Here is a 16,689-nt window from a genome sequence, read left to right on the forward strand (position 1 = left end):
GAGCCTGGAAGTTTAGACACTAAAAATGGTCAAAATAGGCAGGCAAAAGGGCAATAAAAATGCCTAAAATATGCACTAAAAAAGGCATTTATAATTTTTAGAAGAAAGAAAAAGACTTAAAACAAAAGTATTATAAAGTGTCCAAAAACTAGCTGAGAAATTGGTTGCACTTAATCCGTCTATTGTTTTAATTATAGTTTATAATAACTGCATTATTATCCAAGTTAGACTGATTTCAAGCCCAAAATAAAATGTTAGTAGACCCTCAGGATTACGGCAATTTTAGGGCCACCATTACCAGAAGCAGAGACGGTAGATGAAAATGGACTCCCCCGAGTTGCGAATAATTATTGTTTATTTGTTGTACTATTTGGAATAATCATTATCATTTCTATTGTTGAACCATGGTATCTTGTTCTATTTTTATAAAAATATATATTTTTTCATATTACCACGTATGCAGGATTCCTTCCAGCATGAGGCCTTGTGTGGCTGCATCTGTCACGCACCCCTGAGGGGGACTCTTGTTAATTTAATCGAATACTAAATATGTGTGTTTAATAAATAGCCATGGTTGTTTGCAGTGCATTTATGGTCCAAAAAAAATCAAAACACTGGCCCCAGAGCCATCTGCTCCTACCCCACCTTGTGTGAGCCATGACATCAACTGATGACCTCTTGGGACAATCATTAGTCCGCTATGCACATACAATGGCAGTCCGATGCCTGAGCGAGACATATTATAAGAAGCCCGTGGGAAAATGAATTTCTAATTTTCCTCTGCTTTTCTAATACGGGCTGCTTTCATCTGAAACAAAATCATTCACGTATAACACCATCCGGTCAAAGCAAAATTAATGCATGCCAACACCAATCTCTGATTACTTGGTTGAGTCTAAATGGGGCTGGAAGGAGGCGGGGGGGGGGGGGGGGGGGGTTCTGAAGATAATTAATACCGCGTGTGGAAAAGTTTTAAAAAGAGCAATTCTTTTGAAGTTCTCAATGCCCAAAATATCCAAGTTTTACAGATTATGGCCTCTGAAATTTGCTAATAAACTTAAAACTATGTTAAAATAGGCATTTGTGGCACGAAAGTTTTGAAAAAAGTATTTTTACCAAAAAAGTTTGAAAATAGGCAAAGAAAGGCATTTATGGCATTTTGCCTGAACTTCCGGGCTCTAGTTATGTATATATTCAAGTATAGGTGATATTTGATTATTTCATTTCTTCATTTTATGGTTTTTGAGATAAGTTAGGTTTGATGGTTTTTAATACATTGTTGATGAGAAATAAAAATATATTCATCATTTCCAATGATGGGGAGACATGGAAAGATTTTTCCATTTTTCAAGCACAGAAGACAGTAAACACAATTGAGGCATAGTTTATCCTTACAATATAACCTATTCACAATGCATATGTTAGGGGTTATCAAACTGTGCAATGTGGTACCCTAGTGCACCTCTAATTTTTGTCAGGGGCGCTGCTCTGTGGTGGCCCGCACAAAGGTTTTTTGAAGAGATTCTTTGTTAAATTGCTTTGACAAGCCACAAATAAGCATTGATTAGGGAAAGGGGCACTGCCATAGGCAGAGATAGACTTGGAAGTCTGGGGCACGTTCATTATTGTTGGGGGCATGATGATGATGTCAATTCATATATACATTAGATCAGTCTACTCTACCGTTGATGCCCTCATATCTACCCATGGGCACTGTGGATGGAAAAATTGTGAAAACCCCTGGGGCATATATTATGTATCCAATTATGCAGCATGTTGAAGTTCTACTGTATACCAAAAATATGTAAAATCTGAGGATTAATTCATTTCATAGATTACTGTCAAAAATGTGTTAATAATGCACTGTGCTTGCTATGTAGCAATAAATTACTGCTATAAAGTCATGACTGATTGTGAGTTTCCCCAAAATAATCTCATAACTAAAATAATCTCTAAATCATAATCTGATGGTGTTACAATAACAATAGATATATAAATCATATTATTTTCATGGCTTATGTAGTGATTGCATGATCATGATATGCATGTCCTGACCTGACCTGAATAAAACCTTTTTTGGCGGTTCCGCGGCACGTTCGCCGTTCTACCGCACTTAACAAGCGGGCCAATGGAGTGGCCTATAGCATGTGTTCATGGTAATTGGTATAGTTCAGTGGTTCTCAACCTTTGAAAGCCGGCAGCTCGGTTTAATTTATTTTTGTAAGTGGAAGGCTCAGTCAAACATAGGACTAACAAAAAATTAATGGGGGAAAAGGGAAATGGGCAATTCACTCGCAGCCAGGTATGAATGTCAGGGCCTGGTACTGGGCTGTGGCCCGGCGATTGAGAAGCGCTGCTATAGTCTCATACCTTTTCAATTGCCTTAAATAAATAACAAATATGCATACATATTGCACTACCAGAATTTGATATAATAAATTTTAAAATACTTTTAGTTTGCTTCCACAATTCTTCAAAAAAAAAAATTATCACATAATAAACTGATATGCATACTGATGAAGCACTGAAATTATCGGATTTGTTATTCAGCAAGAAATCAAATAAACATTGTGTTTAGGCTATTCCTGCCAAATACTACACTGGATGATATTCTAATGAATATCTTCACTATTCGACCATTAGTTTAATATTTTATGATTCTTAATGAATTTTTGTCTTATTGTTAAAGAACAGGACAATTTTTTGCTACAATATAGGATACAGACAAATAATATGCTGTACAACATAAAACATTACATACAATAACATGTTATTTTTGTTGAAAACCTAATAGCTGATTTTTTTATTATTTGTGTGTTACTTTGTGAAAGAAGCAGATACTCTGTTAATGTATATGAATATGCAGAGTGATCCTTATTTTTATTTATTTTTTTTGTCTTTTGGAACAGTAATGGAAGATTTTAAAGGATTTATCTTTTTTTGTAAGGTGTTATCATATAGAAACAAAAATCCTTTACCCCTGATACTAGCACAAAGAAAGAAGACTTATAACAGCAGGAAAAACATAAAATCCTTATTTTTTCAGGACAATGTGTTTCATCTTTAGTGGCAAAATATAACTACAGTAACAATAACTTAGAAGCCTAACTCTGGTTGGTTACTGAATCTTAATTTCCAGTTGCTCAGTGAAAAAATTATGTCCTTACAAGTCAGATGCTGTAGTCAGAACTACTATGGCACCCATAGTGTGTCGAAAATGCATCTGGATTTTGTATTTTTCAGCTATTAACCTTTATCTTTCTAGCCCTGTTTACATGAGCCAGATTGAGGAAGAATGGGGGTGAATATTAACCTGCTCAACTTTCTCCTCACAGGGGAAAAAGAAGGGGGAAATATTTATACCATCTTCTTTGGTTTGATTTTGAATTTTACATCCTCTTCCCAAAATTCTTTGCTTTTTTTTTCTTGTTGCTAAGTGCAGAATACCAGGATTTTTATTTCCCATTTAAATGGAGCTTCTATTGTGTTAATCAATATTTTATTCACTGGAAAAACTCGCATTAGGCAGTGCTGTGAAATTCTAGATTCAAGAAAATACATCAGTCAATATTTTCATTTGTATATGTCTACATAACTCATTAGTATATTTTGCTTCTTTTCTCTCTGAACAAAATGTTACTGAACGTGCTTAAACAACACTGTGCAATGCCAAAATTAATCAAGAAACATATTCAGACTATAGTGGAGGTCATAAGTAGATATGAAGGTGTTAACAACTGGATGTTGCGAAGATCTATAATACCAGATATATAGATCTTCGCAACATCCAGTTGTTAACACCTTCGTATGATAGCGGAGAGTGACGTCATCCTTGTATAAGTAGATATGTTGTTTGAGCGGAGGGGGAAATCACAGTGTGTGTGGGGTGAATGGCGGGGGGGGGGGGTTGTCCACCTCCACCCTCTCCTCCTGCTTACTCTAATACATTTTTTAGTGAAGGGAGGATCACCTCCCCCTCTCTCTCTTGTCCCATATCTGCCTATAGTTGGGGGGTTTATAAGTGAGCAGAAACAATATAATCATTTTGGCTTCATGAAACATGGGAACAGCACCATCTTAACCCAGTTGCTTTTTGTTTTCATTGTTCTAAATCTGTTCCTGACTTCATAAATCTGATATTCTCAACTCACTCTTGATCCCATAAGCATTCATGGATAATTAAATTTGGTTTTATGTACCAGTCAACAGTGGCTTTGGCCACGAAAAGATCAAAACCATAGTATGTGAATTTATTTGAACCCCGCCAAATTATAACTTTCAATTTCAAGTAGTTTTTCTTTACCTCCAAAAACACAGGTTGTTTCATATTTGGTGCAAAGAGACAATTGGTTTAAGCGGGATATTCCGCTGCTGCTTATAAATAACAATCACAATTTTGCTGACTATTCCATGCTTGGTTTGGGTGAGGAACATTAAAGTTAACAGAATATTCCACTTGTAGATGTGCAAATGGATTAAATGCAAACCCTATGTAAATGAAAGTCAAAGTGACACAGAAACCATTGGCCATCTTGTATAGAGAACGCTTTCATTCAACTTAGGATAAACAGTGAATTAGTTTAGATGCATCGCATGGGCTGCTTCAAAGTTTCATCAAATTTATCTATGTGTTGCCTGATGGTTTCTAGGTACAGTGGAACATTCAGTACTTAAAGTGGTGGAAAAGAGAGGATCACACATAATTGAAAACTACAGTGAAACCATCAGGTATAAGTAAAAAATAAGTTGTAACGTAACAGTAATCGCAAAATCGTTTGAATAAAATATACATCTTTTCATTTTTGTCTGTTTAAAATGAATAGTCAGCGTATATTCTCATGTTATTCATGCGAAACAATCTCAATTTATATTACGGGATGCAAAACTACACGCAGATAACTTATTTATATAATTATGCACAGTTGATGTTGCTGACAAACTGGTATGAACTTGAACAATTAGTTAGTTTGTGGACACTATAATGGGAAAGACATTCAAAGTAATAACATATAGTGCGGGAAATGGAGTACCAGTTCATAAAAGCATGTTGCTTTGTGAAATTGAGCGCCATCAGTTAGTAATATACAAGCTGGACCCGATTTGTGCACCACCAAATGGAGCATTTGCCTTGGCCTCAAAATTTTATTGCTGAAGCTTATTTATACAACATATATGTTACTGCCAAAGTCTGAAGTGTGGCCAATTCCCAAAATGCCCAAAGGTTTTGGCCAATGTCTGATTTGCAGAAATCATTCAGGCTTTGGCCAGCCAATTTGAAAAGTGGCTGAAGATCTCTGGCCAATGCTGTATTCGATTTGCACTATGTGATGAGAGAAAAAAAGAGAGGAAAAACTATTTATATACTATATATATATATATAATATAGACAGCCTTTTTTTGTCAAATTAAAAAAGAATTACAGAATCATGACTGCAACATAATGGGTTGCCATAGCTAACGTGAGCATAATTATCATGAAAATATATGGCAAATGGTGATGACCCCCAAATCGTCTTTTCTTTTCAGACTTTGGCCAGGGCTCTTTAGCCAATGGTTGAAGATTCCTGCCACTCACAAACTGGCTAGCCAAAGCCTGAAATTCGGACATTGGCCAGATCAATTCGTAATGAAATTGGCCAAGTCTTGAACTGGCCAGTTTCTGGGTTTGACAGCAACATATATACAGGAAAGTTCCTACGCCACATTTTACTGGCAAACCGTTGATCCTAGAGGCATAGTTTCATTAGAAAAAGTATCCAAATAACGTGTAGACCTCAAATAACTCAGGTAAACCATTTCGTATTGCCAGGGGTTGTATAGTTATTAAAATACAAAAACTAACTTTTTATTTATTGAGGACAAATGTCCTCAAAAACCTAGTTAGAAAGTTGTTGCCCTGTCTCTTCTGAGGCCGAAAAAAGAATTCTACATTTGTAAGTGCAATATTCACTGAGATATTTGAATTCAAATATTGGAGAAAAGTTGGGAAAGAAGTGTTGTCCATTAGTTTTGTTGTTCTTGCCCAATTTTCCTCCAATTTTTTAATTCAAATATCTTAGTGAATATTGCACTTAGAAACATGGAAATTTCTTGTTGGCCTCAGAAGAGACAGGACAATTACTTTATAATTGGGTTTTTGAGGATACTGTGTCCATGAAAAAAATTAGTTTTCATATTTTAATAATTATACAGCCCCTTGCAATATGGAATGGGGTATCTGAGGTCTACACGTTATTTGGATACTTTTTCTAATTGGGGAAGTGTGCCTCTAGGATCAATGGTTTGCCAGTAAAATGTTTTTTAGGGTCTTTCCTTACTACCCTATATATATTTGCTAACAAACCAAAATTTAATCATTGTCATTGCTGACAATCATGTTTCTCTTTTTTTTTTTCTTCTCGTTCTATTTTTATCAGCAGAAACAGCTGCAAAAAATACTTTGAATAATTCAAACAAATATAACTTCAATAATAACACCTTTTCTCTAATAACCAAATATATAAGTTAATATTACTTTCAATCTTATGCTATATGAGCAATAATTTCATGCTCGGCTGTCTTCAATCTTCTGGAAAGTTCACTGAAATTTTATGTATGATTTTTATTTTCATAAGGGTAATTTTTATTATGTTTTTATGAAATAATCGTTATAAAATGAAATGAATTTATATTATAAAATATTGTGTGTGTGTGTGTATAAATTTAATGAGGAAAACAATTATTGTTTAATTTTCTGTTTTACAGCCTGGTGGCTCTCCATATCACACAGTTGTGCCAGCTGACCTAACATGGGATAATTGGATTTTAGGTACTACTGCAGTATATTTTTATGCCTTGTCCATATTCCTATGTGGAACTTCTAACAAATTGGTACATGTTGGAATGGGAGTGTACATGTTGTGTATCTAATGTGAAGTTTGTTTTGGTGCAATGCCTGTTATGTGTAGTGCTGCCACCAATTTTTCTAACTATAAGTAACATGCAGTCATTGAGTAATTGTAGCATTGTAGGCAGGCGCGGATCCAGGGTGATGTGTTGGGGGGGGCGATTTTTCACAATGAAGATGTCGATCGGTGAGACCCAACCTAGTGTCCGCAGGTGCCAAACGTACTTAAAATAAAAAAACTAATAAAAAATTAATTAAGAATTAAAATTATTTAAAACTTTCAATTAATTTTCATTTAAAAAATTAATTAAAATTAACAGTAAAATTAATTAAAATTAACAGTAAAATTAATTAAAATTAACATTAAAATTAATTGCGATTACATTTTAATTGAAAATAAAAAATTAATTAAAAATTGAAGGCAGTTAAAAATTAAATCTAAATTAAAATTTATATTTATAAAAATTATATTTTTTCAATATGCAGCATACTTATTTAAAAACTTGCTTGCAGCAACTGGTGTTACAATTAATGAATAAGCTGTTTTTGATAATAAATTTGAACGTTTGCGCCGGCTACCCTCGCAAAAAATACCGTACGAAAAAAAGTTTGAGGTGCAGACTGAATAATGTGTGTTATATTTATAAACATTGTAAGGAATTCTGATGCACATTACCAGTTAAAAATGTTTTTTTATTAACAGTATCATGAGCAATTGCACAAATAAATAAAAACTTTGCAGATGAAAAGAGAGCAGAATATGAAAAGCGTATGAAGAATTGGTATTTTAAAATGTTCCTAGAATACTACTTCCTCCTTCGCTTGATAAAAATTAAAAATTAAGGCTCACAGTTAACCGGACAAAACAATGCGCACAAATAAAAATTCATCCGAATGTATTCGATAAATGCTTTTTCCAGCTTTTCAAGTCAAAGTAGAGAGATACTTTCCGTTTAAATTTAATTTTTTTTATCCCCGTGAAAGTATTAAACGTTTCTCTTTGTGGCGTTATGATAACAATTAGGCAAATTAATATGAATAAAATAAGGATCTCTGTCAACCAGAGGAAATGAATTCTAAGCTAACTCGGATACAAGAAACCTCGTTTAAGAGAGACGATCCTTGAACATTTGAAGGAAAAAAAAATTATCTAAAGCCCTGATCATGGCCTCCACATCCTAGAGCAGGCCCCTAGGCTGAAGCCTCTAGTGGGCCCCCAGACCAGACTTTTCACGGCCCCTTTATAGTTAATTTATAGCTTAAAAAAACAAAAAAAATGATGACAATCGTCCCCGGCCCTGTCAGCTCCACCCTTGGGAGCATGAACTTTACGCACAACAACAAAGTAGTTATCAAATAAATAGGTAGGCTACTACGCGCACACCGACAGCCCCCTTACCCGTAACGGGTCGCACTGAGCTTGCGAAAAATTCTAGTGACCGCTCAAGCTTTAAATGACTTCATGGCTTCAGATAAAAAGCTGAACCTATGCGGCGCAGCTTTTGTCCTCTCATATGTAGGGTCCGTGGTAAGGCAGTTTCGGTTTCAGTACAGCACAGGGTAGATGTTTTCCCTGTTCAGATTTTGAATGACGGTGATGGGATCGGCCAAATGAGCTTTGTTTACATCAGTGATTCCAGGTGAGCCCTCTGTGGTCTGTCTCGTTCGATAGAGAATTCTACCTATTTGCCGGCAGATCCATGTGGGGCCTTCAACCGGCTCTGCTTGTCTCGTACTAATTCATATCAGCTCAGTACTCCCCACTCGGCACTGGACCCGACCAAAGGGACTTTGTTTCCATCCATGGGGTCCCTAAGGTGGTCCCTCTTGTTTCGCTCAATACCTTGTTTAGTATTTACTCATGATCTGCTTGGCGTATGCACTGAAAAGGTTCGGAACCGCTGCTGGAAACTCAAGCATCCAAAGCCGAGCTACACTCACTCCAGCAACTTCTCGTGTTCACGTATACGCTTCGAGGACTTGGCGATTGATGTAGAGAACATTAAGCAGTCTTCTTTCAGTTACTCACGTTCTAGACAGTTAATTTTTCTTTCTGTGAACAATTTTATAGCACACCAAACTTGTATCCTTTCTTAAAATGAAAATAAGTACTACACACAATAAAACACCCATTTATGACATGTCTGTATTTACAAATAATACCTTTAAGTTCCTCATTTATCACTTATAATTTTCAAACGAGACGATAAAATTTAAAAAATTACAAATTTCCAGCTTTGTATACCCGATTTATGAAATTATTTTGCGTCTGAAACCCATTTTTGTCTTCAAATAAAGTTTCCCATACTACTACGTATAGAGTCAGACTTTCAATAATCCCTCCATTAATCCGGTGTTTTTAGGCCGGTTTTCTCCGAGCATAGAAGAGGAAAACATAGTGCGCACATGTTTATGAGCAGAAGTTTGTTATTTAAATGGACTTTTTCAATCAATCTGCAGTAATTCGGCGATTTCGTTAACCCTGTACACCCTGGTGTGATATGTGCCAGATTAGAGAGAGTCTACTGTACTAATAATTCATATCTCTATTAGTTCTAGAAAAATTGAATTCCATCAGCCTTTTTTTTTTTTTGCTGGTAATTTTTCAGTTTTTCCCCTCAATTTTTTTTTTTTTTTTTGCAACACTGATTTTAACCATCCTCATGCCCCGTTACTGAAGACAATGTCCTATTTACAGAACTAAATGGGCTATAGCCCAGGGCGGCAAGTTCAGAAGGTCGGCAAATTTGAGGATTGAGTGGCCAAGAAAATTAGCAAAATGGGAGAAGGGCGGTGAAATTTTTATAACCCTCAAATAAACCCACCTCTTCCCAGACAGCAAGTGACCGTGTCAGTGAGTGACCTAGAGAGTTTGCAAGCACGTGAATGAGCAAAAGCGTGACTTAGAGCGGGAGTAATGAATGATCAAATGAGTGACATAAAGAGTGAGGGACCAGTTCAGTGAGTGGCCTAGAGTCAGCCGTCAGAAGCGTATACTGGGCCCTCGGAAAAAGTAATTTTTCTGAGCCCCTTACCTGGCGAGACACGTTTACTTTTAAAATTTTAAACCAGAGGCCCCTCTGCATTTGAGGCCCCCGCCCGCGGGGAATGCGTTAAGACGGTATTGTCTAGAGCGCGTGTAAGTAACGAAACAATTACCAAAACCAGCGTCAAACACGTGTGTGACCAAAACAGGATGCAAACATGTAAATGACTAAAAGGTCCGTCCCACGAGAGTTTGCTAGGGGACGCTGGGTAAGATAATTAAAGTTAATAAAAGTCTTTGTCGGACATAAACCGCAAAAATAACAGCCGGCGTGAAGTAAACCGTGCTTGTTCGGTCATTCACAAAGGAAGATGCTCGTTCCTCTGCCTTTGTATTGAAAGCCTTAAAAATTATTGCTTCCCCGAGGCGACCGCGGATCCTGACAAAGACTTTTATTATGTTTAACTTTAATTATCTTATCCAGCGTCCCCTAGCAAACTCTCGTGTGACGGACCTTTAAAAGAGTGACTTTAATACAGGTGTACTTGCACGAGTGGGGGGGGGGGGCTATAACATGGGATGGAAAATTCGTGGATAGAGTAGTCGAGAAAATTAGACTAGAGTGGAAGGGCGGTGAAATTTGAATAGCCTTCAAATCGGCAAAACCGTAAATGCGCTTCTGACTGAACATCAAAATTACTCTCAATCTCCTAACCTGAATCTCTGGTTCGGTTTCAAATAAACAACTCATAAAGGATGAAAACTTTAATTTGGAACCACCTTAGCAGGAATTTCAGAGAATTACTAATCAGGAAATATAAAATCTTGGAAACACAAATGCACGAAATACTAAATGGTAAATCTTGCTTATTCGAATAGGACGTCAAGATAAAATATGAAAATGTTTTTAAATATGAAAATATAGCATTGAAAAGTTATTGAAACAAGTATAGACTGTTTTCGATAACAAGAAATAATTGACGCATATTTCAATAAAATATGTGGGTACTAATTTGTCTGCATAATTACGAAAAATTTAAGAGTAAAAAAACTTCCTAATGAAATTCTAATATTGCGCGATTTAAAATAATAAATTTCTTATTCAATTTTGTGCAGACTATATGGTTGTCAAAAACCTATTAAAAAACAGTTTTTCGCCACAGATACGTTAAATAGCAAAAGCTTACTTTCATGCAAATTGAAATGATTTTCATTATTATTTAATTATGATTATCAAGTGCACAATATTAATTTTCAGATTTTTTGTCCTGAAAAGATGGTGGTTAAATTTAATTCCCGCAGAACATCCGACACCACACAATCAATTTTATATCGTGGATTCCACTTATAACGTTCCTCAAGGCCGAAACATGGGAAGAGGAGGTAGGTTTGGTGCCCCGGGCGCTGGACCGGAGGGGGGGGGCGTCAATTTCAACCTTTTACCTGCCCTTTAACATTACAAGGGACACCAAGATGCTGACCAAGCATCTGGTTGCGGCACTGCTCTTAGAACCTTTTCCCGCTTAGTGCGATTCATTTTCGTGGTTCCATCTTCAACTAATGCTCAGACCGTAGAGACGTTGCATGCGGAAAAACGCTTTAACGGGAAATAAAGCGTTTTTCCGCTTAAAACGATGTTATGGCGGTTTTTGGAAAAGCATTATACGCGCGATCCCCTTTTTATGTCAAGGTACTTATTTCAAATTACAAAGGCTTTAATTATTAGATGGGGCCGAGGCCTATATTTTCATAGATATTATAGAGAAGCTATGTGTGTTCAAATGCTCACCTTCTGGCGCAGGGCTTTTGAGCTACGTTTTCGAGGAGGGGGGGGGGGCTTTTCTGAGATTTTTCATACTTTTAGGCCCCACTATAGTGAATTTGTAGAGTGAAAATCAAAAAATGATAAGAATCGTCCCGAGCCCTGTTTGCCTCACCCTGTGGAGAAACCCCCGTTAATGTCATTATCAGTGAATCCGTAAGCGAATGCAGCTTCATTCTCTGGGAAAACCCCAGATGTGCTACAAAAAGTAATAGAATTAATTTTCTTAACATCCATTTATTTTAAAATTTTTGTTACTGAAAACAGTTTTTTTCGAAGACATGGCCATTTTTTGATCCACGTCAAGCTTGCGGGTTTCAGGACTGAATTTAAAAAAAAAAGAGATAACAAAGGCTAGAAAACGATGATTCATCTCATTGGATGGCTTGTGCTTTATTGCGCGTTACCAAGAAAACTGAAGGGTGTAAATTTTTTTCCTCTCTACACGAGCCCTTAGGCGCTAGGGGATAAGCGAAAAGGCAGCGTGACAGCCGAATCGTATGGAATCCCTGTAGAACCTTGGTGGGAATACAATTGACCCTCCTCCGGCTATGACTTCTTTATTTTTTCGACCTTACCAGCAGAAGAAATCTCAAGGTGGAACTTGGGGAACAAATTTTATGGAAAGGAACTTTGAGAAAAAAAGGAAATTAATTAAAAAAATTAAGGATTAATAAAGAAAAAAAGTGAGATAACTGGAGTTATGTTTGCTTGAAGGCTCTTGGGAGGGGCGATCGCCCCTTCACCTATTGTTTAAAGGCTCTTGGGGGGGGCGATCGCCCCCATCGCCCCCCCCTGGATCCGCCACTGATTGTAGGTCTGTGGCAAGACTTCTTAACTCTATAATTCCCAGATCGCCCGAAGTCGGCCGAGTAGGTTAATGCCCATAACCGCCTCAAGTCGGCCCAGCTAGGGGGTATGGGTATGTTTTGGTGGGCTTTTGTCACCAACGGGGAAGAAGATGAAAGCTCTTGTCAGAGGCGGGAACGGAAAAGACAACTGCAACACCCTATCAATGGGATTTTAAAAGCTGATGTACTAGAATATTCCTTGAGAATGGACTAAGGGTACTCAATGCATTTTACAAAGAGATAATACTGTGAGGAAAGGGGGTGTTTTCAGTAGACAAATTATCTCCCGAAAATCCATTGAAATGACAGGGTGAACATCAATGCAAAGGGTGGCAAGAATAGAAACTCATGGAGAAAGGGTGGGGAGAGGGCAAGTGGCCGAAATTTGGACGAGTCCACTTCGAACACAAAAAACTTGGTATTCTCATGACCCTCCCAGGTTTTCTATCTGGGCGTTAAAGAGTTAATGGGGAGATCTGCCGTATTTGTGCCTCAAAGTTGGAACCACAGAAAAAATCAACTTCAGCCGACCATAGTCAGCAGACATTTTTTATGACTGTGAAAACAGTTGTATATCGCTCACTTTGATACCCTATTATACTGAAGTTCTTGAACTTGCTGATTACTGTTATTCAAGTGTTCTAGTTAGATTTCTTTCTCTTAATATCAGTTCAATAAAGTATAAAAGCAAGTGAAGAAAATATTTTCATAACATGATATGTTTGCATAAATACGAATACAGCACCACAACAGGCAAAATACCAAATCAGTTGGTTGAGAAAAAGTTACCCATAACAAATATGGGTGTCATATAAACTGAAGAGCCAAAAAAACTGGTACAGGCATGCGTATGCAAATAATGAGATATGGAACCAATCAGAGTACGGCGCTGCGGTCGGCAACGCCTATATAACACAACAAGTGTCTGGCATAATTGTTAGATCGATTACTGCTGCTACAATGGCAGGTTATCGAGATTTAAGTGAGTTTGAACATGGTGTTACAGTCGGCGCATGAGAGATGGGACATAGCATCTCTAAGGTAGTGATGAAATTTGAATTTTCACGTACGACCATTTCACGAGTGTACCGTGAATATCGGGAATCCGGTAAGAAATTAAATCTACGACATCACTGCGGCCGGAAAAAGATCATGCAAAAACGGGACCAACAACGACTGACGAGAATCATTAAACGTGACAGACGTGCAACCCTTCCACAAATAGCTGCAGATTTCAATGCTGGGCCATCAACAAGTGTCAGCGTGCGAACATCATCGATATGGGCTTTCGGAGCCGAAGGCCCACTTGTGTACCCTTGATGACTGCACGACAAAAAGCTTTACGCCTCGCCTGGGCCCGACAACACCGACATTGGACTGTTGAGGACTGGAAACACGTTGCCTGGTCTGACGAGTCTCTGTTCCAATTGCTTCAAGCTGATGGACGTGTACGGGTATGGAGACAACCTCATGAATCCATGGACCCTACATGTCAACAGGGGACTGTTCAAGCTGGTGGAGGCTCTGTGATGGTATGGGGCGTGTGCAGTTGGCGTGATATGGGACCCATGGGTGGAGATAAGGGGGGGGGGCATGGGGGGCCTCTCTAGCGTCACAGGTGGAGTTGACTGATCTAATGTATATATGAGCTGACATCATCATCATAGTGTCCCCCCAGACTTCCAAGTCGATCTCCGCCTATGATGGGACCCCTGATACATCTAGATACGACTCTGACATGTGACAGGTATGTAAGCATCCTGTCTGATCACCTGCACCCATTCATGTCCATTGTGCATTCTGACGGTCTTGTACAATTTCAGCAGGACAATGCGACACCCCACACATCCAGAATTGCTACAAAGTGGCTACAGGAACACTCTCCTGCTTTAGACACTTCCGCTATACACCTAAATCCCCAGACATGAACATTATTGAACATATCTGGGATGCCTTGCAACGTGCTATTCAGAAGAGATCTCCACCCCCTCTTACTCCTACGGATTTATGGACAGCCCTGCAGGATTCATGGTGTCAATTACCTCCAGCACTACTTCAGACATTAGTCGAGTCCATGCCACGTCGTGTTGCGGCACTTCTGCGGGCTCGCTGGGCCCCTACACGATATTAGGCAGGTTTACCAGTTTTTTTGGCTCTTCAGTGTACTTCAAAATGACAGCAACCCTAATTAATAAAAAAGCAATTACAAAAACTAGAACCAATATATGTACCTTTTAAAATACAGGGTGGGCAAAAAGTCTGTAGGAACCCCCCAAAATGCTCAAAAACTGGGACAAAAAACGACATGCAAGGTAAGCATCTCTAGGTTACGGGAACCCCTTCAAGACAGGAAAAATTAACCCAAAAACAACTGATAGATGGCGCTGGTATGAGCTTTGAAATTCCGGGTGTATCGATCTGGTCCATCCAATCTGTTGGAACTGAAAGATGCGATCTGCAGAGAGGTGTCATGTATACATCCGGACCTGCTGCACTCTGCCGTTGCTGGATTTGTGACTCGCCCGCAATGTGTTATCCCCTGTGGTAGTGGTCATGTAGAACAGTGGTTCTCAACCTTTGGTAATCAGCGGCCCGGTCTCATTTATTTTTGTGACTGGAAGGCCTGGTCAAACATGATTAATGGAAAACAAATGAGGAAAAAGTAAATGGCCAATCACCTGTGGCCAGTATGAATGATGTCAGGACCCAGTACCAGGCCACGGCCCAGCGGTTGAGAAACACTGATGTAGAACACATACTGCTATAATAAAAAACATTTTATTATTACATGGACATAATATTTACCTTCATTTCCCAATATTTGCCTTCATCTCCATAATACCTGTAAAAATATTGAATTTAAGCCTTGCCAATATTTTCAATATGAAACTATCTAACACATGTTTTTAATGTTACTTGCATATAATCATAATCCGATTGCAGCACCATTATTGCACACATTGATTGATACGAGAGAGGAAAACATGCTATCGAGATAAGAAAACTTATAAAACAAAACCTAACAGCTTTATTTGGGCTCATGGTTGCCGTTTTGAAAAGGTTTTAAGAACCTGAGATATATCAGGATTGCCGTTGTAAGGGTTAAATGACTTTATAAAAATAGGTTTAACTACATTTATTGCCTCTATTTCATTTTGTGTATTTTTACATTTGTTGTAGAGTGATGGTTCTTATTTTTTGGATTTTGTTTCAATAACTGGTCGATTTAAATTGCTGGTATTTTCTCTCCCCAAAGGAGCAAACCTAAAGCGAAATCGTTCTAACAGCTGGTCAGATTCTTTAGAAGACTATAAGCTAATAGAAAGTGGGATGGATTACAGAGATTCTGAAAAGCCATCTGTTGAATGTTACTCAAAGTAAAACAACTCAATATACATTACAGAGAAGAAATATTTTTGTATTATTGTTTCTTGAAATAAGTATCTTATTTAATGGAAATCACTGAATTTATATTTTATTCAACGTAACTGCTACATCAGTGCAAAATGCCCCACCTCTTTTTCTATAAAATTCAAGTTTTACACTTAGGTGAGATGCGCTTATTTAAAATAGTCTTCCCACGCACATTGCAGACAGACCCTTGAACATGATGCTTACAAAACACAAGAATTTGGGAATTCATTACGTTCACTTCCAATATGGAAGACCGATAGCAGCACTTCAAACATGTAGCATGCATAGCTCTGACATAAATATATTAGGAATACATGTATGCACGCGACACCCATGGTTCCCACATCCTTGAGCAGTGCCCCTAGTCTGGAATCTTTAGCGGGTCCCCAAACTAGACTTTTCACAGGCCCTTCTATAGTGAATTTATAGCATAAAAAAACAAAACATAGCAGTAATTGTCCTGGGACCCACAGCTGATACCCTGTCAACTCCACCCTTGGGGGGCCATGGTAACACCTTCTAGCATGCACCAATTCATTAGATATTCTCCCATGTACTGTACCGGATGGACGGCTGGACCAGATTCAGGCCAAGCTCACAACTGCTGATGCTGCCACCAGATGGCGACTTATGCAAGGATGACGTCACTCTCCGCTACCATACGAAAGTATGGTAGCGGAGAGTGACGTCATCCTTGCATAAGTCATGGGGCGCGGTACAAAAGGTCGAT

General features: G+C 38.1%; 1 protein-coding gene across 3 annotated transcripts in view; it reads left to right on the forward strand.

The window, feature by feature from the left end:
- The window catches only part of Wdr59 (WD repeat domain 59), an 81,861-nt gene that overhangs the window by 56,704 nt on the left and 8,468 nt on the right, over positions 1-16,689 (forward strand). For all 3 annotated transcript variants that reach the window (XM_089247123.1, XM_089247121.1, XM_089247124.1), the window contains 2 exons: positions 6,745-6,808; positions 15,802-15,922. In XM_089247123.1, coding sequence (XP_089103249.1) covers positions 6,745-6,808; positions 15,802-15,922 — 185 coding nt within the window. The remainder of the gene's footprint in view (positions 1-6,744; positions 6,809-15,801; positions 15,923-16,689) is intronic.

Source organism: Pholcus phalangioides, unplaced genomic scaffold, assembly GCF_987345545.1.
Source record: "Pholcus phalangioides strain wild (caught in Gottingen) unplaced genomic scaffold, Ppha-v1.0 ptg000017l_1, whole genome shotgun sequence".
NCBI classification, from domain to species: Eukaryota; Metazoa; Arthropoda; class Arachnida; order Araneae; family Pholcidae; genus Pholcus; species Pholcus phalangioides.